The following is a 21,260-nucleotide window of genomic DNA, read 5'->3' on the forward strand; positions in this document are numbered from 1 at the left end:
CCGGAGAATTCTGAGTTGAATTGAATAAGACGGGCCGCTTATTTTAAATCAAATGCAATAAAAATAGCGCCAAAATGTATGCAATCTGCAACACAAATTTCAGAAGGATTTTTTAAAAATCATAGTAGACTAAAAATACACTTCAAATTTTCCTGCAAAACCCCCATTCATAATTCAGAGCAGATTTTATGCTTACCATTTTTTATGCAAGGATACTCAGCTGAATAATGTAGCCCATCGAAATAAAACCAAACGAGCAATTTGCTTTGATTTGTGCAATTGCTATATTCAGCATCACAAACTCACACACACACACACACACACACACACACACACACACAAACACACACACACACACACACACGGGAAAACGAAAAAACGCTGCGCCAGTACGGAAAATATTTCAGCACAGAAACATGATAGCACTACAAAGAACCATCACGCGATCGCATCGACAACGAAGCCGAGCGTAATGCTATTGTATAGCGTGTAAAGAATGCAAAAAGTAGCACAAGAAGCGGTTTGCGGCATAACGCCAAAAGGATTACGGACCTTCAAACGAGTCGTAGCTGAAACTGGCAGTTTTCCATCCCATTCCAGGTGAGTTGCAGTCAGTTGCGCAAGGTAATGGTAACCGGGAGCCCGAAAAAATACAACGTAACCCGATCTTGCACCCGGTGTACGATGATTCGGGAGTTTCTTCCACCCCTTACTGGAAGCCGCAAAGAAACGCTGCAGGAGTGGTTTGCTTTCTATAGGAAAATGAGAAAAAGAACGCTTAAACAGCACCGCTATAGCGATGCAGTGATGTACGAGAGTTTGATTGATAGAATGAACAAACAAAAAGCAATCACGCTGCGCAGAAGTACCTTTGTTAAACGGTTCGTATGGACGCTTTTTCCCTTTGGGTTGGGATTCGTGGTCTAAGCCTACTACGCGGCTTCTGTGAGATATCTACTTACCATATTGTAACCATTTTTGGCTCAGTCATTAATCGCCTACTATGTTTGTACGAGTTTGCAAAAAAAATAACAACACAATTTCTTTTTTGCTGGTTTTATAGTCATTTTATTTCGTTTCATCGTTTGTTCCATTGTTTTTTTTTTGTTCTTCTCTATTCTGTTTGCATTATTTCTGTTCTGTTGCAATTGTTTGTTCGTTTTTTTTATCTTATTGGAATACTTGTCTTTTTCATTTTTCTTTTCTTTAGTTAGTTTGCTTTCTCTTAGTTTTGCTTTGAATTCAATGTAAAATAGCTATATAATCCTCCGTCCTTCTGGACGATTTTCCGTTGCTTTCATCTAGTTTTTCTTTTCTTTTCCCTTTCTGTTTCATGATTTGTGGCTTTGCCCTATTCTAAACGTCTTCCGTGACCAAACAAAAAAACACATTTGCCTCCGATCGACACCATGCGCCATGGTTGGGATCGGATCGATTTAGAGTCCCATTTGTGCGACAGGGGGGGGGAGGAAAAACGAATATCAATCATTTATCATCACCTCGTAGTTGCTACCTGGTACTATGAAAATGTATGTTTTCCGTTTTGTATTTTTAACACTTTTGTCACATTAATCCACGCTGCTTTTTACACCGGTGGTGCTGGGGCAATGTGGATGTGACATAAAATGAAGTAATGCCGAACTGTTTCCCTCCAACTGCGTAACCTTTTTTTATCCTATCGAGAGCCAGTTATACTATATACAAGTGTTTCATTCAATGTTCCTTTATTTGGCATGTGTACGGAAATTATATTGATTAATTATTTCATTAGGAAAATGAAGGAAACTAGGAAGAGGTAGAGAATGTATCGTTCAACTTATTTGGAATTAAAACAATATGTGGGCCATTTTTCAAACCATTCAATCACCCGTTAGACTTTACTCACTGGATCTTGATTGGACTTGAGAAACGTCTTATGATAAAATCTTCTTTTTAAAAAGCACACTGTTCATTCCTTCTATTGAGCTTTCGCAACTATCATGCTATCTTTAGTGGAGAATCTTTTAGTCATGCTTGCCAGCAAATTTTGCCAAAACCATCCATTCTTGCCTCCGTGTGCCGCACGTTTTCCCTTTGTTTTTTGGCCAGCTTAAAAGAAACAAACACATCTCAACAAAAAAAAAACAAGAAAACCCATTCCGTACCAACCGGACAGGGGCGTGTAAAGGTGGCCTCCCGGCCAAAAGTACGAAACATTCATTCCGGAATAATTTATCTTCACGAGATTTGTTTTTATCTACCTCGCCCGCTAGGCGACTACAGAGCGCGTGTTTTGTGATCCGCACATCGAACGTCCTTTATGTCGTTGTGCCGAAACACGCTCACTGATATATTATTTTATTCCCGATTCTTCTTACTGTTCCTGCTAAATGCAAAAGCTTCTGGTAAAAGTGGAGCTAGAAGATAGAAAAAACCCCTTCCTTCGGGTAACAAAGGATCGTCCAGTTGTCCTTAAAAAAACATCACTCGGGCCCTTTCACCACTTCTCGGCCAGGTTGGCAGCGAAATGCTTCATTGTTACCGCCGGTACGCCATTTTTATTCCCGTACCCTCTTATCCTGTCAAAGATGAACGGACGTCATCTGTCTTGCTCCACCGAGCGGTGCGGGAAGTGGTATGCGCAGAAAGGAAATAGTATGCGTATCAGCAGTGGCCAACATGTAGCATGTTTGCAGCATGATGAATGTATATTTAAAGATCCGCATGCCGTGGGGGGGAGGGACAAAAAAACAAATGTTATCGGGCGCTGGCGTACACATGTGTGGCGCTCACTACCATGAATCAAGAGGATTTTGCAATTTCCAGTTAATGTCCAATATACACACGGGGCCGTTCACACACTCTCGGTATCGGTTTGCTATCGGTTTTGCAAATTAATGTCACGCGACACTCGTAGCTACACTCGTTGCGACTCAAAACAGTTCCTTCATTTATGTTCTTTTGGTATTACTTTAGTTTTGTATTATGTGTTGCAATGTGGCCAGCTTACAGCATGCTGCAATTATTTACAGAATTCCTTAGCTACAATTACTTTTAGTAGTATTAACGTCTTCGTCACACGGCCATTACACGCTATCTCAGCCATTTTATCGACGTTCCTATGGAAATTGTGCAACTCATGTGCTTTTTTTTATTTAATTCAAAACTTTAAGTTGGTTTGATAGGTCTTTCATTGCTTGAATTTATCCTTGATTGGGCCAAATTATTTAACTATAATAAATACAAAACATATTAATTCGTTGGAACGTTATTTTAAATTAATTTTCCACTTTAACGCATAACATAATTTAACGCATTCATTCGCCTACTATGATTGAAATAGTTGAGTGCTTCCTATTTTGACATAACGCTACACAGCATTCGAAGCATTGCACGATCACCAATTTTCCAACCAGACACCCAACTTTCTCGTTAAATAAACTGAAACTATTTCCTCGACAGCAACGGGATGGGAAATAAACTGCTCGCGAAAGCAAAATGGCATCGATTGACATGCAAATGAATTGCTTTGGGACGAATCTTATCGCACTGGGAACGCCACAATCAAAAGCACCATCAGCACGAGTGTGAGTACGGTGCTGCCATGCAATCCTTTGCTGCCCTGTATCGCTGCCGGATGTTCGCCTGCATGCCAACACCCGCCCGCCACCCAGCCAGCCAGCCAGCCAGTTATCCAATTGTTCCGGATGCAGTCGAAGACGACACAAAGGAAAGTTTGATGGAAGAAAGAGCGGGAGAAAAAAAAAACAAACGGAACCCATTGAGTGGAGGGCAACATTTGCCGCCGGCGAAGCAACATCGGGCGGACGCGCACAAGGATGTGCAAGGATAGTAATTTCAATCAAGTAAATCTCGACGGTTTACGGGTGCACGTTACCTAACCGTTACGCCCGCGAAGCACATTGCAAATTGCCACTTACCATTAAGCACATGGACGTTCACCGTCATCGGGTTCGCCGTCGATGGCAGGCACGTGTACTTGCCGGAATCGGTGGACTTGGCGCGCTGGATTAGCAGATAGGAGGTCGTTATGTCGCCCTTTTCCGTAATCACCGACACACCACCACGTGGCGAATCGTAGTTGATTTCCTGTAATGATCGAAACGAATGATAAGGTTTTTTTGTTTTTAATTTATCAAACCGCGATGCAAATATGCCTCGCGCAGAAGCAAACGCTCATGCATTTGTTGGGCTACGATAAGGTCCTTGGAAACGAAGCATCTTAGAAATGAATTCCACCTCCGATAGACGAACAGCATTATCAAACAAATAAGAGAAAATTACTTTTGGAAGACTATATTTAGAAGCCACGATCATTGAATTGCCTTCTCTCTTTCTCTAAACCTCTGGAAATTATGAGCTGCCTTCGTCAGTCAACCTTGAAATTGGCTTATGCATCATTATCTGAACGAGGCGCACAAGCAACATTACGAGCTATTTCAAGTAACCGGACCGGCAAACAGAAACGAACATTTCATTGAGCCTTTTTATAGAAATAGAACCAACGACTTTGAAATTGTGTACGATACGCATGCCACCGCACAGGCTTTGGCATTGTACACCAATGGCACCATAGTGCTCATAACTTCAAGAAGTTGGCGAAAACACTCAAAGCCGCCCATGCCGACTGGCCACAAAGTTAAACTCATTTTGAATGTTTACGTAACGCGAGGCGAGACGTTGAAATTAAATTTTGATGACCGTTTGAGCGTAGATAGAACGATGGAACGTAGATTATCTGTGGAAACCTTTTATATTTTAAATTTTGGAACTTCATACACTTTTCCGAGCAATAAGCATTCAAAAGAGAATTGGGCAAGCTACCAAATGGTATTAGAACAGTAGTAGTGGCCGAAATTTGCTTCAAAATTATGGATGTACTAAACTGGTATATAAATTTATACATTACGTTATAAAAATACCATAATAACGTTTTTCAATTTTAATTATTTTTAAAAACAAAACCGTCATGTACTTAACAACTATTAGCAATAATGTATTGTGTCAAATTTATATAGTACACAGGACGATGCATATAGAGTAAATTGACAAGTAACCGTGGCAACTTATTTGACAGTTAGATGAAAAATTGTTTAGTTAGTTAGTTTTTGTAATCACTTTTTTATGTAAATGTCAAAATCAAGTTAAAAATGGCTAACTAGATCTGGACTATTCATCGACATGTGTACTACATAGACTTTGGTGTCAAACATTGCATACATTTAGGCGTTTATTTTCATTTTTCTTCGTTCATCATGTAGTGCCTATGCTTCTATAATAAATATCTAAATTCGGCCTACTCTGATTACTTTCTACCCAGCAGTGTTGCGTGTGGCGATCACTTTACGTTATGTGCCGCATCAAACAAAAAAAAAACGTCTACGTGTGGTGTCTCTATTTCAAATCAATTCAAGCTCTATTGCGCTCCGTATCACGGCATGCTAATTGACACCGATTTAACACTAATTGCACGTTTTAAAATCACCATTTGGGGGTTGAAAAATAAGCTCACAGGTTGAAGCAAAACGCAAATGCAACCCATTAGCTTTGAAACAGCGCAATACAATCAACCCATAATTAAGAACTTGCATCACTGAACTTGCTGTTTGCGCGCTTGTTCTTAAGCACCCCGACTCGAATTTACGCAACACAATCGAACAAATTGGTTCATGTACGCGGACCCGCTTTCGAGAGCAAACATCGATTTTAACCATTTATCCCCCGGCCCCGTAAGGAGCGAACTTACGGATCCATATCCGTATCGTGCCGTTCACTATTTCGGGGTACACGAAACAGCACTTCGGTGCCGGGGAAAAACCATTATCCCAACAAATTGGAGCAAATTATGCATACGACAGGAACGCATTAAATCGGGTAGGAGATTTACCTACACTTTCTGGTGAAATATTTCCAAATATAAAAAAGACCTCTTTTTTCGAAGAACTTGTTTCATTTGGAGCATACAGAGGGGAATTGTTATTCTGAACCAAACAACTATTGCTGAAACGGTGCAATTTGCGATGTGCTGCTTACCTGTTCGTTGTGGGTCCACTGTATGAGTGGCGGTGGTTCGGGAAGGTGCCTAACAATACAGGTAAGGTTCACCGTCGATCCGGTATCGATGTACAGATCCGGTCCTCCGATAACGGTCGTTATGGGCTCTGTAAAGTTTAAACAATTTCCAACACACACATTTTACTAACTTCTTGTAACAACAGGCAGGGAGCCGGTAACGACACTTCATTAAGAAACGTTTACTGCTAATTATTTGCCACCGATCGTGCCGAGATTCGTACCCGAAACTGGTGACGTTGCCAGTGCTCACAAGACAGCGATACGAAGATTGAGGAATGTTTGTCCAAAGTGCATAATTTATCAATCTCACCATCGACCACACACGGCGGCGAGCAGTAAGAGAGCAGCATCGTTCTGGACCCGGGAACGCGATAGATTACATCCAGCTGAGAGGTGTTTATTAATTTCGCAAGACATCCCACCAGTGTGCAGCTTTATTTGCTGAACGATGCAGATTCTGCTGCGCTGATGCAGCACAGATGACCCGGCACGGGAAACCCAGCGTCCCAGCACAATAATAACGCCATCATCAATGTGCCTTTGGTGGATAAATCTTGCCCCGAATTCCTCACAACCTCGGCCGCCTCGGCACGCCAGCCATCCGATGAGATAATTTATTCGCCAAACGGTAGCACTCCTCCCAAGACGCCTCCGTAACCTGGCTGTGGAGGTGGGTTCCTTGCTTTGCTTACCACGCTTGCTGAGCTAGGTCTTCAAAACTGTTGACGCGCATATAATAGCCTGGGCCTCGGCTGGTGAAATGTGCGTACGCTGGTGCGCCATCCGGGGGAGTGCGCCTGGGAATTGTTCATGTAATGAAATTTCACATCACCAGCCCAGGATTACGTCGGTACGCTGGGGAGCGATGTACTTTGTCGGTGCCACCGCCACCCCCGAACTCGACGCGATCGTTTGCCAACCGATGCGCACATGATGGATGGTAATGGTTATGATTTCCACCGGGAAATCGCTTATCTCTTTTTATTAAGCCACTAAACGGTTGGATTCCCGCGGTTCGTTACATCGGCGGTTGCGTACTTTAAGTGACACTATTTCGGAAACCATTTCCATTGACCAAATTCTGCGGGAAAAGTCAAACCCATACAAACGCTTAATTGCTCGTTAAACGACCCGCAAGGTATAATATTGCACAAGGCATTACGGCTGCTGCTGGTGCCGGTGCTCGATTTGATGACTGTGTGGAAATTCGTACCACGTTAAGGATCAAACGTAATTAGTCTGTCAATCTCGTATTGGGTAAGAAAACTCCGCCATTGAGACATTGCGCCTTTCCCGAGCAAAGCATTTGTGGTTTGCTGCCGGTGGTTCCAGCACCATCAATACCTTCCGGGCGAATGAGAAACGTTTCTTTGCAGCACACTACAAACACTCGCCCGTCTAGACTCTCGTGACAGTGGCGAAGAAAGGAAAGCCAACAAAAAAAATCTAATCAACAAATGCTCGTGTGAAATTGGTTCTCGATTTCATTCCTTCGCTCGCAACGCAACGGGCACATAAAGGGCAACGCGGCTGGAGAGCTGCTGCCGCAAATGGATCCATCGTCCACCGTGGACGGCAAACAAAGCCCACACCACCATGCTCCCACATGTGGTGCAGTTACGGCAAACGACCTTTCGGGGGCGAAATGCTGGCGACCACCGCCAGCTGAAGAATCCGCGCCTAGGGAGTACTGCTGCCAATACTGGTGCTACACCGAAACCAATAAACAACTTACCAACAACCGACAACATCATGGAGTAGCCGACCGGTGGCGTTGTGGAGATTTGACACTCGTACACACCGGAATCTCGCTGCTGCGGGTACAGGACCTGCACCGGGACCGGGAAGAGTCCCGGCAAAACGAAAGGGAAAGAAGGAAAGAAAGTGTCAAAATGTGTTTGGGAAGCAGAGGATTTCAGTAACGCAAACAACCAAAACAAAAAAAACGTAAAAAGAATTGACGCATGCAGACGAAAACACAAAAACATTCACTTTCCCGCTTCAGACATCCACAACGGAACGGTGGGGTATCCAGCGAGCCCCAAAAGCCCAATCGCACGATAAGCCATCAAGATTGCGTTTTTCGGAACATGATACGATACGATCGGATTTCATCGGATTGGAAGTTTGGTTGCGGTTTATGCGAAGCACCCCGGTTTTTTGGTGGGTTTGGGGTAGGATAGATAGGGCGGATAATTGAGTTGCTGGTTTGAAGGTTTTCTCTAAAGTATATACGGAATCTTGAGCCAGTTTTGCTGTTCTCCGTTGTGCACGTTGTGACGAGAGATAAGTATTGTGTTCGTATGTGTTATCGGTGTATACATTTAGGCGCGCATCGTTTCTTAAACCACAGTCTACGGATAGAAACTCCGGGAAGGTTCGAAAGTTGTTAAGCTATTGATACGGTCCCACTGTGCGAGGAAAGTAAGGTAATGGGTTGTTTCTGATTGCTTGTGGCCAAACATTTCTAATCATCCCGTTACGGAGGTACATCAAAATCTGAAATAAATTTTTGTAATCATTTCGGATCTGTCGGAGTTTTGGTTTGGACGTGTACAAGTAGAAGTGGTATACTAGAATTACATTACAGCATTTAAAACAGTGGGATTCTCTTGGTTATTTAAATCAGTGGAATTTTTGGGACGTTCGGATTCGGATTCGTATATTCGGATTTCTATGATTAACGCTGATAATTTGCCAATTTATTGCATAACTTTAGGCTAACTGCAATACACATTAGGTGATCCTAAAAAAGTTTCATAGCCGCGTGAAACTTACGCTACTTGCAATAGTTAAATTAATGACCTAACCTTTACTACTTTGATATAAAATTTTGCACAAAATAATTAAAATAATACGATAAAAATAACAAGCAGTATCCGTATCTATAGCGACATTCAATTATCGCATCCCGCACTACACTTGGTTCGACGCGAGACAAGTTCGATTATGGACCATTAATAGAGATTGCTCTATTAAACTGCATAAATATATCCGCTATAAAGATCGCACTGGGCGTAGAAACGTTGAAACACAGCGTCAACCACATTACCACCCCATTCAACGACCAAATATGTGTAACCCGTCCTAATCCGGCGGTCGATCGGATTGGGGTACCCAGTATTTCGGTCCTAATAAAACTGACACGAACACGATCATCCTTTCCATTCCTTCCGGATCGTATGCCATCATCGGCCAGATTACCGGTTAATGAAAATCTTAACCGAACGTGCCCACCCCACCAGGAAGAACACGAGTTCGTTTATGGCCACACGCTAGGGAACCATAATTTGATGCGGCATATTGGCACCGGGGACAGCTTTTACGCCGTCAAATAACTTATCAAGCTCATTATCATGAATAGTAATGAGCGTGCTGGTGCTGCCGAGGGACTCGGGGGAAAATGACGCCAAAGAAGGGCGTACACTCGGGGAGCTCACCGCACAAACTAACCCGTCGTCGAAGATGCTCACCTTTAGCGACCAGTCGTCCAGCTGGGGATTGTGCACGCTCTGGTAGCGTTGGTCGGACGTGTACGTTGCTTTGCCCACCGTCAGCAAATGCAGATCCCGGTGCCGGATCCAGGACACCTGCGGGTGAAACACGCGAAAAGAAGAAAAAGGCCGAAAAGCGGGAATAAAACGAACGAACGAGGCTTAATTAAATCAACTGCTTCCGGAAACGGCCTTTTCCTGCCGTTGCGGACAACCTACCGTGCGGTTGCCGAGGTTGCGCACGCGACAGTTCAGATAGGCCGTGTTGCCGACGAGCGCGGTGACGTTTCGCGAAGCCGAGATGTCAAAGTAGGGCCCCCGATCGAGCGGGTTTTTTGCCGCGTCGTCTTCCAGCTCGGCCTCGTCAAAGGAGGACGTTTGGAAGTAGTGCTTCGGTGGGGTGTACGTGTGCGGCTCGTCGATGTCTACCGACTGCGAGCGGGAGAACTGACCTGCGAAATTGGCAAAGGATTAGTAGGTGAGCTTCGTTACGCTCTGACGCTTCACCGAATTTGTGTCACGGCTGGTGCTGACAGGAAATTACTTGTACCAGTTCTTGAGCATGTATTAGCTAGATTTGCACGCAGCCTGACATGATATGTGTTATTGAACTACTGATAATCATGTTAACGTTGTAAATCCCTACAGACACTGTTGTTTATCGCTTTAATGGGAACCTCATGCCTATAAGTTTACATTATGTTTAAATATTAAGTTACATAAGTTTAAATATTTCACTGAATTATCAAAGCTTTAAAAAAGTTTAAATTGTTATCCTGATTGCATACCTTCAGGCGTCTAAATAGAATTTTTTAAATAACAAGAGCTATAATATTTATACTCCACAGCGCATTAAAAATGTTATTCTTAGCATTAGCTACTTAGAAAAAGAAAAGCTAGTCCTCTCTGGTGGGGTTTAACCTTTTTATAAACAGATGCATACAACTTACGACTAATTCCATTCATACTTCAATAACTATAAATTGCAGTGTTATAAATACTACATCATAACACTTACCGTAGCTGATGTTGAGAAGAATCATCACAACCGCTATTTGCTTCATAGTTTCCATGTGTTAACCCAATCCATAGTCTGAAAACGAAACGGAAACAATAAAACCTTTCAGTGATCCACAATGGATTGTCATGCGAACAACTAAAATGCCAATTCTAAGGAGCGACGAGTAAAACCTTACATGCGAGCGCAAAAAAACGAGTCCCTAAGGATGGAAAATAAAGCTGTCGGGTTTTGCGTACCTCGCGGTGGTGAAACATTCCTTCCAGACCCTTAAAATGCATGCTTCCGTTCGCGTCGTGCAACTCATTAACACAGCGACAAGCGTAGAACCGGGAACCAGAACGGCATGTCTTAGCTTGTTCCATGCCCCTAATTTATAGCTTGCCATTCCACTGAAATACGGTTGAAATGAGCACATTTTTCTTCCGACCCGTACCCGAGATCTCGTATGTCAAGGTGAGCCGACAGGCGACAAGGAAAACAAACAAATTCCACCCCCGTTTATCGTGAGCGTGCTGGGTTTGAGCGAAACACTTCTAACAATAAAAATAACGACGGTCGGTGTGAACCCTTCGAAGGAAAGCACCGCTCGGAATCGACACCCGGGACTTATGGAGCATCTCGGGATCTCGGGCGGCGAAAAAGAAACGCTTGCCGCCCGCCCGCAAAGACGATGGCAGACTGAAGCCAAGCTTACTGTTTGCAATATTTATAAGACATCCTACCGTTTTACACCTGCGACATTGGAACGCTCCTAAGCATCGTATTGTCGTGCACCATGCTAAAGCTAGAGCCAGGTGTTGTTGCGCTGGCACCTCCACCCGATCGTCTCTCGTTTAGGAGTGTTACGAGCCCCACAAGAAACAGTGTGCGTTTTTCCTTCTGTCGAACCACGGATTTCCTTCATGCTGTTCTGCCACCAGTGCACAAGAAGATCCCCACAACCGATCCCGCGACCCACGGGGTGATGATGTTTTGCTTTCATTTTAGCTCAATCCACAACACCCAGCTTAACGAAAAACGGCTGCAAAGATTCCGTCCATCGGCGAAATGGGAGCATATCTTTCGCGTGCTTTCGCACGATCCCAACGCCAACCTGTGCCGCCTTTTGACACACCCGGTGCAAAAACAAACGAACCAAACATTGGGTACCATTCTGCCTGGTCTCGCCTCCGGAAGGAGATGGGTGAAAATGGGAGGGGAAAAAACGCAAGGAGAGTGCGAGCTTCGAGCTGTGAAACTCGTCCGGAATGCTCAACAATCGCCAACCTCTGACAGTTTACACTTTTCAACGAAGCAAAGCAGGCGATGCTCCAAAATATCGTAACGCGCGCACTGAAGAAAAGCGTCCTTAAGACGCTAGCGCTAAGCGAAACATTTGCGTTTGCAAGCTGCAAAAGAATGTGACGTTCGGTGAGTTTTCTTGTTTTGAAGAACAAACTTTTTGTTTTGCTGTTCTGTACAAGTGCACGCCTTTTCAAGTGAAGAATTTTGTTTTGTTTCGTTTTTTTATTTTGGTGAACAAAAATTCCATCTTTTTCGATGAGTTTGGTTACTGCACAAGAACGTTCGGCAAGTCTAACAACATTCGTCAACATTTCGTAAGTAAACGTTTATCTTATACTTTTTCACTTAGTTACACGATTCTGTGTTGTGTTATGATGTATTTGTTTTTAATTCCAAAAAATAAATTCCACAGTATTTAATTTTGTCATTTTTTTCATTAAATGTTTCAAACTAATTTTATCATTTGTTTTTCATTAAATCACAGAAATATATCCCTTTTTTATTATTATCATTTCACTTCTCAACTTAGAAACTTAGACCGTACCATGTGTCAATCTGTTCATTCTGACTATCTGAAACGTGCTTCTATAACCAAGCGCCTAAATGTATGCACTTTGTATTGAAACCTATGCCAAAGGTCTTGAACGTATTTTTGAACGTATATTGCACAAGCGATCACATTACACCCCAACAAGAAAATCGCTTTGAAAATCAATCTTTTAAATTCACCAATTTGCAATGCTTTGAAGAAAAATCTCTGTACCTAAAATCTTACCCAGTAACCTTATTTTGTTCGTTTTCGCGCACGGAAATGTTCCACCACATTCCACACAGAATGAAGGAGGTAAACAAGACCCGCTTGAACACACTCACACACACACACATATCTGCTACAAAAATGCAGGAAAATAAATGAGTTAACTTTTTGCCACACACGACCCTTACCGTTACGGTTCCGTTACGCTTTTTTTTTGTGGAAACTTTTCCAAATTTTCCCCCAAGAGAGGAAGCAACCCGTCAAAAAACGAGCGAAACGGTATGAGCGGGAAATACTAAGGGAGAAACACACACAAAAAAAATCCATTACGTAATCGATCAGTGCAAGCATATTCGCACAAATTTACACCAACACGACCGCCCTCACCAGCGTCCCACCAACGGAAGGCGTGAAAACGCTGGTGGAACCTCACACTGGGGAATCGTTTTTCTTACTCCCGCTCTCCTCCCCCCCATTGCAAATAAAACGCCACCAAATCCATGACCGATCGCCGCTTGCTTGCTTCCGATGATTAATGGTACTGCTATGGGTGTTGGTGCCGGTTTTATTTGAGCCCCCGTGTTTGTTCTCCTTGTGGGCCGCGCGGAAAGCTTTCCCTATTGCTTTCCAACCGGATGGTGTGTGAAAAAGTGAATTAAGCCACGGGACACCGTACCCGATTCCACTTCCGGCCAAATAATGAAAAGGATTCCGATGAAACTCACCACTTACTTCTCACTCTTGCTTGCCTATCACGTGCATTATACTTCACCGTTTGATTGGCGAAATAAAACAGAGCAGTTACAGGGAAGCGTTCGTTAAAGCGCAAGCGAATATGGAAATAATATAAGCAAAGCAAAAGCACAGCATGAAAACAAACCATTATCGAGCCAAATTGATGTCTGCAAATGACAGCACGGGCTTGCGTTCCGGATTCGTTCAAAAGGAAAGCCCACACTCGGGAGCGTTTCGCTCGTTTTGCATGCTTCGAACCTCCGAACACAAAAACACACACCAGATTGGCGATGTATAAGTCAGGGCTTTTTTTGTTTTGTTTGTACACTTTTCTCTTAGAGTTATCCCACCATCCTGTCCCACAGCAAACACGCAAGCCAGCAACAAAAATCCCCCTCTCGCCGGCATGATCACGTCCAGTGGCTCATGGGTGCTCCCATGAAATTGCGACTTGATGCGGATATCCGCAGACCCGAAACGCATACCCCGAATTCCTTGGGGGGCCATCAAACAAAACCAAAAAGACAGTCCGGACAGCCCAGGGAAGGAAGTACGCTAACCAACCGCAACGGTTGGGACTTCTGGGAGGGTGGTGGGGTTGCTATTGCTAAATTATGGGAACCGAGCGGGATACAATGCCTCCAGCCGTACTGGCTGCGATATGTGCGCGGCAAGCGGCCGCGTGTACAATTTGTTCAATTATGAAAGCTTTTTGCACGGGGCGCTTGTAATAAGGAGCCCCCAAAGACACGATCCGCCCCAGTCGGCTTCTTCTTCGCACGGGGGCGGGAGAAAACTTTCCCAAAAAGGTCGTAAAAGGTTCGGTAGATTCGCGGATATCGGCAAACGACTATCCGGCTTGTATCCTTGTATATCTGGACGCCAAACAAAGCATCACACGCCGGGCAAACATCAAACAGTTCTCGGCCGGGTGAGGGAAGTTTCACATCAAACTGATACCCTTGTGTGTGTGTACAAACAAGGTTTAACACAAAAACAACATCTTCTTCCTTCCGAGAACGTGTTGCCACACGCCTCACACGAACCCGCACTGGGATCCACAGCCACAGCATAGGGGAAAAACTTTTCAACCTTCTTGGTGGTGGATGGTGCAAGGGAACTTTCGCCCTTGGCTCACACATGATGGGCTGGGGGATTTTTTTTTATTTTTATTGTGTTATTTTCCACAAAAGCACGTTCCTTCCCGATTCCATCCACCACAGAGTCCTTGATTTGAAAGGCAGGCATGCAGCCTCCAGCCTGGCTGTCCGGAATCGGATAAGATGTTTAGCTTTTTTTTTTTGTTAATCTCGTCCCGGTGCTGGTTGCTGAAGTGAAGTTCATGCACCACCGGCGAGCAGGTGTATTGTTGCCTACCAGTGCTACAAATAATGTTACAGCAAAATGGTTTCACTTTCAGCGAAAAAGAACACATGATGGTAACACGTTTTAATACACCTTTGTTTACCGTATCCGTACCACAGCAAGGGACGGGATGCGTACCCATCATTTTCCCAACGCTCTGAAAGAGGAGGCATCTTGCCGGAGCAGTAAGTTATCTCATACACTGGTACACTGGTTCGAGGTACTGTTGAGAAGTGTTTGATAATGCTTTTCCCATCCACCGCACTCACCTCCACATGGGATATGAATTATGCCCGCCTGGGTGGCTAGAATCAACGGCTGGCGGGCAACGCAATACAGGAAGTGCAAATTGCCCACACGCGCACTCGACTGCTTTTCAGCTCCGCACAGCATCGGGGCCCGCTCGCTTAAGGGCTATCGAACATAATGCTATTTATCTTTTGTTCTGTTATTGCCTTACCCTCGGCCCCCCCACAGCCATCCACATTGTTGACTGGATGTAAATCCATAAAAAACACCCTCCAAATTACACCCCTAACGAGCTGTTTGTTTGATATTGGCGAGGATAAGAAGGCTATTTTACTGCCTGTTGTAATGGGTCCGTTTACACACGTACAACACACAGTTGCGTATGCGCGAGTGAAACTGTTTTTAAATCAAGTAGTCAACTCCAGCTCGAGTACCCTTTAGACGATTGTGCAAACAAAATCTTGCCCGCTCGTTCGGCCGGGACACAGCTGAGGGAAACCCTGCACGTGTTTAATGTGTCACTTTTAGCCAATTGTGAAATGATAATAATAAACGTTTGCGAACAATTTATCATATTTGTCCCGTTGCCTGAGCAAGCGAAGATACATAAAGCGTCAAAGTAAGCAGTGGCGTTGGCTACGTGATATGACGCGTGTATGACAGGCTTTTAAGCAAAGCTTCGTACGCCGCTAACCGGAGCGCCATTTAAGCTTTGGCGTGAGTGTCAACGAAATTAAGTGACACGAGCCTTACGTCGAGCTTTATCCTTCCAATTTTTCATCACCAATTCGGGCATGTCAGAAAGGGAAGTTTGGCTTTTGTTTAGCGTAATCCTGAAATTGTTATGTTCATTAGTACGTCGAGGACCACGATGAACATTTAAATGGGTGCTTAAAGCCAAGACGAAGATATCGCAGATTTGATAAAATTTTCAAGAATTTAAATATTTATACAATTTTACAATTAGTATTTTGTCGGAATGCGACATCAGCAGCTAAACTGTCAAAATAAAAATTGTCATGCAAATTGCATACCTTTAGGCGTTTAATTTTCAAAATACAATTTTTAAAGCAGAGGGATATCTGTACACTGCGTAATGATTGAACACCTCGTTGAACGTCTCTAAAGTGTAGTACAGGTTTTCTCCTTCATACTATACCACCATTTTCCATTTACATTCTGCACGTTTTCTTGTTTTTTTCTCCTTTATCCGCCTATTATACTATGCCGCTAACGGTATGATAAATGGTGTACCAATTTTGACCTTCAAAAGATTTACAACCAAACGGAAAGTCGTCAGTTTGCTTCTCTTCGCACAATTTATGCCAGCGCATCGTAGAAGAAAGCAGACAAGAAGCGGTAGCATAGCAAAATACCCAACAAAAAACAAACAAATATGTCCGTACCGTGGGACGAAAACGGATGGCCGGCAGGCTGGAACAGGAAGGATGTTCCGAACAGCCCATCCAACCTCGGACAAGTCACTCTTTATTAGCGAAAACGAAGACATTATACTTCGTACGCAGACGTTCCGTTTCGACACTCCTAACCGAACCAGCGTCAAACGAGATTACACATCGGCCCCGAATGGGCGTCCGACATTCAACATAAAACCAAACCGAAAAGATCCAAAACGCCTCTTTTATTTGCCCAACATAATTACGGCCGGCATTTCACACACACAGCCACTCATCCATCGCGAAAACGTCTGATGATCGTTAAACGATGGTGCGCCGTCGTTTTCGAAAAGCGCCAGCACGAGACACTCGGGCCAACCTACCGCCGTTTGAGCGCCCTTTAAACGTAAATTACGCGCTAAAAACACATTCGCTCGTTCACTCGGGCGAGCGTTTGTTTTGTCGCTGCAAGGGCCCAAAGTTTGAATCATTGCTTCAGCGAATCATAGTTCATTACTATTCCAAAGAGGAAAGTAAAACATCCGCTGGGCAGGAAAAATAAGAGCGCAAACCGCCTTAGCCAAACGTCCGCGTACACTAACGCGACGAAACGGCTCGCTTCCTGTCGCCAAAAATGGAAGCTTATTTGAAATTTCAACACGCACCATGCAGACGGAAAGAGGAAAAACAAAACCCAACGAGCTAGAGCAATTACTTCGCGCAGACAGACTGCAGGCACTGTTGGAAGATGAACGAGTGTCGGAAAAAAGCGATCGCAAAAGCAAAAACATGCGCTCCAACTTAGCTAACGCTAACGAAACACGAAACAAAACGAAAAATCAAGTCATGGAATTTGCGCAAAAAAAATCCACACCCACAAACATCCGGTATGAAAAGCGCCAACGCTGCCCATCGGAACGGAAAGCTACGCTTGAGAAAATTTCCTCCGGTTAGGGAAAATACGAAATGTTAACGGAAGAGCGAAGGCTTTCCCAGTCCATACACTCCCATCTCAGCAGCTTCATCGCTTTCAGGGCAAGTGCAAGATACTTCCTGGTCGGCTGTTTGGGACTCGTAAGAAATCTGATTAAAATGGTACATTTTAACTATCGAGACGATGGAACCGGGTTCAGACGCGATGCGGAAGGAAATTCAATCCAGCCGGAACTCCGGGAAAGCGAGCGCCACAAAACAGTGCGCAGAATGTTGATGAGCTTTTGAGTGAGTGAAGTGGAGAGTATCGGTTCCGTTGTGGACACCACCAGGATGGCATAATGAAGTGCTCGTCCAAGGTTGGCGGTGCTGGCAATAGCAGAAAATCTTGGCGAACTTTAGAGCTTATTAGGTGTTTTATTTTCCCGCAGCGGTGGGTAAAAGTCAGGAGATGATAATAGATTCCCCATTACAGTACATCCTTTTGGGTACTGGGAGGAAATGTTTTAGCTGATTGGTATCAGCTTTAAAAGCTTGTATTTTCAACTACACTTTACGACACTCAGGATACTGTGCTGTACTTAGGCTACCAGAAGGAAGCAGCAAGCGTTATGCGTTACCCATATTTTCGTTACCCTTAACTCCTGAATGTATGCAACCGTCAAACATTTTAAATAGCGAGTGAATAACCCTTGCGCCTTCCATTACAGGGTTTTCAACTCAATTATTGTTGGCAATTATTACTCTTATTTCTGCAGCACAAAAAGGGTAAGTTATGCAATCCGCATGTCAACAAGATCCTATTAAAAATATTTGAAGATCTTTGTACAGCTTCCCATCGGCTAGAGATTTAGTATGAAACATGATTTTAAAGCCCATGAATCCATCTAATTTATATCAAATATTGTCACTAACGCTGTGATCTAACAGTTTTATTTGTGTTAAACTAAAAGCCTTTTCAATGATTCCTGTGTCGGAATGGCAAAACACACCGTTCATCCCGCAGTACCATTTAATACTCACCGAAGCATGATAAATCTTGCTTCCTCCCCCAAAACAGCAAAAACACTAACTCAATATAGCCTCATAAACTACTAATTTCCCAACACACGGCAGCAGACAGCCTAAGTGAACCTAGCTTTTCCCATCATGCAGCTCATTAATTTATCATCAGGCCAAACATTGGACGGTTTGCGAATGTTTGTGTTTTCACAAGCCCGTACTAGTACAAGCCCCAAAAGCAGAACCCAAATCCAAAAACCTACCGGCACCAGCTTAGCATAAGCAGAAACCTTCCCGTACCGAAACGGATTAATGGTGCTCGGGCTCGTTCAAGTGCCCGACAAAAAACCAAATAAAAATAGCCCACTCGATGGCGCCAGTTTTTGCCCGAACATTCGCCACCGGGGGGGGTTTTTTGTCTGCCAGGCTAAATCGTAGCATCTCGAACAAAACCTCGAGCAAACCACGTGCTAGGTCACGTCCGATCGATGCTACCTTCCCAACCTACGCAAGACGATGGGGAGACGCCTAATGTTGGTAACCGTCAGACGGTCGGACTGCTCGCCTCGAACGGGGTGATAAAGAAAGATTATAAATTAATTTCGCATCCAACCTGACATAACCAGCACCGAACGAGCGGCTGTAATGGACGCTCGGTAGATTGTTTAATCGCAAAATATAACAAGAAATAAGTTTTGGTTTACAATTATGTTTCTTCCATTCTTCATCCAACCATCAGCGTCCCCGGCCTGCTTGATTAAATTCTGTGGATAAATTAATTCTTCATTTAGCCCGCCGGCCAACTAGACCAAGGAAGCAACATAAAATCGTAAAACTCGCACTCGTAGCAATTTTTTTTTATCAAACAACACATACCTTTTAAAAACTGTTCATGTTAATCGTGTGCGCCTTCTGTTCGCCGTGCATAACTTTTCTCCTCCAACGCCAAACACCACCACTCCGCTCTAAATGGTGTAGTTAATCCTTGAAACATCCATTATCCATCTTTTTCCCACTTGTCGATTGCGTCTGAATGGTTAAACCTTTTTCTACGCGTTAAAACAAGCAACAAGCACACACACACACACACTCACACTCGCACTTCAACCAACTTCCTACCACTTCCTGCCCACTTAGTGACTCCACTTAGCGGGAAATTCTTTCACTCTCTTCGCTTCCTGTCGCACTTGTCTGCAAGGGGAACGAAAAACACATTCACAAAAAAATGCACAACACCACCAAAGTAGATGACAATTTACACCTTCCTGCAAAAAGGGGAGTTTGAACCGGGTTTGAACCTTCCATTCTTTTCAATACTTTCTTGTCGCAGGGTACCATCACACAGGAAAACATCCTTCGGGGCACGGTGGCACTTGGGTGAAAATCCGATGGACCGGGAAAGGGCGTCCGTTCGTTTTTCCACCTCAATTAGTTTGATGCGGTGCCTTCGCGCCGGTTTCGGTTCCGCTTGAGCGACGAACGGTGAAAAACCCCCTTCCGGAAGGGTCGATAAAGCGACCCCGTTGCCGTGGCGGAATGTAGCCGAGTTTTTCCTGACCTTTTACACTTCTCACCTCACTCGTGGTTCGTTCTCAAGGGCGCTCGGCTTCCTTTGATGAAAAAACACAAAACAAAACAAAACGACTCGACAGTGATGTATGCTTTCGGCTCGTTCGCAGCATCGCTGCCCGCTTACGGATGACCAAACCGGCTGCCAAAGCAAACAATGGTTCGCGTGTTTTTTTTCTTATTCCACTTTTTATGCTTTACATTTTACGAACTGGTGGAAAATCTAATTCCTTCACTTCTTGGAACACAACAAACAACCACCCTCCCCCGTCTGTTGTCACCCTCCCCCGTCTGTTGTCACCCTCCCCCGAGGGTGTATTACTTTTTTCCCCGTAGCAGCTTCGGCAGTCGCGACACAGCCACGGTCTGTAGCTTAAAGTATTCCATCACTTTAAGCCACAATATTCAGCCCTGCCGAACGGGAACCGAACACGAACATAAGGACGTACCGAGAAAATTCAATCAGTAACACGCACACCAGCGCAAATGCGTTATTTGACTCGCTTTTTTTTTTGCTGGCCCACAACAGTCGCGAACAATCACTGAAACACTTCAATTCGCGGGATCTGTGCCCCGGTAAATCACTCGATCAGCTGAGAAATCGAATTTTCTCATATCTCACTTCCCGTATCCGACGTTTCCGTTGCACGCCCTCCGGCGAACAGGCAAGACGCACCTTTAATGTCTTGCCTTATAGCACACGCATTTTCCCAGGCTCACGTAATGCTGTTTTTCTCGAAGGGAATACGAGTTTTCTCCATCCCACCCAACCCAGGACCCAGTCGGGGCGGTTTGCAGAGGTGGTCCCGAAACGAAAGGGACACAATTTTCTTACCCACCCCAAAAAACACGATCGAACTACTGTATGTATGACACGCGAACGCGAGCTCCAGTGCGTTCCGTAGCAGCTTCGATTGATTATGCGAACAGACTGACGGGCACGGTCAGAACTCACGTACACCGTACTCGCTGACGCTCCGTTTGGGTGGAAACGTGTTTACTTCGCAAGGAAGAGCGAGCAGCAGTGAGAAATTCATCCTGGCAGTGAGACGCTCACCGTGAGAGAAAACCTTTCACAATGCATCCCTTCGTGATGTAGGAACGGTTGGGCAGACAACAGACAGTACAGGGCCGTGTGCAATGTTTTTCGTACGCCTTCAGCATCATCAAAACACGGCTCACAATCGGAGCCGAGTTCTGTTACGTGAGATACCTGAAATTGGTGCGCATGAGCTGTGAATATGATTCCGAAATCAGAAGACACTTCGTAACGAACTGTTTACGACCGCTTCACTGGAGCACTCTAGCGGGAAAATAATGTACTAAATGATTTAATGCTCCTATAGGTGTTTCTGTACAGTGCATGTGGAAGTAAAGGA

General features: G+C 44.3%; 1 protein-coding gene across 1 annotated transcript; it reads right to left on the bottom strand.

Moving 5' to 3' along the window:
- Window positions 1-1,243: 1,243 nt before the first annotated feature.
- On the bottom strand, window positions 1,244-20,801 carry LOC128300447 (zwei Ig domain protein zig-8-like). The gene is made up of 9 exons (XM_053036505.1): window positions 20,717-20,801; window positions 19,189-19,577; window positions 10,588-10,662; window positions 9,789-10,021; window positions 9,549-9,665; window positions 7,811-7,904; window positions 6,034-6,161; window positions 3,921-4,089; window positions 1,244-3,624 (listed from the first exon to the last, which is right to left on the bottom strand). Exons 3-9 carry the CDS (start codon window positions 10,640-10,642, stop codon window positions 3,521-3,523), a joined length of 900 nt encoding a protein of 299 aa, XP_052892465.1. The 5' UTR covers window positions 10,643-10,662; window positions 19,189-19,577; window positions 20,717-20,801; the 3' UTR covers window positions 1,244-3,520.
- Window positions 20,802-21,260: the final 459 nt, after the last annotated feature.

Source organism: Anopheles moucheti, chromosome 3 (genome assembly GCF_943734755.1).
Source record: "Anopheles moucheti chromosome 3, idAnoMoucSN_F20_07, whole genome shotgun sequence".
NCBI classification, from domain to species: Eukaryota; Metazoa; Arthropoda; class Insecta; order Diptera; family Culicidae; genus Anopheles; species Anopheles moucheti.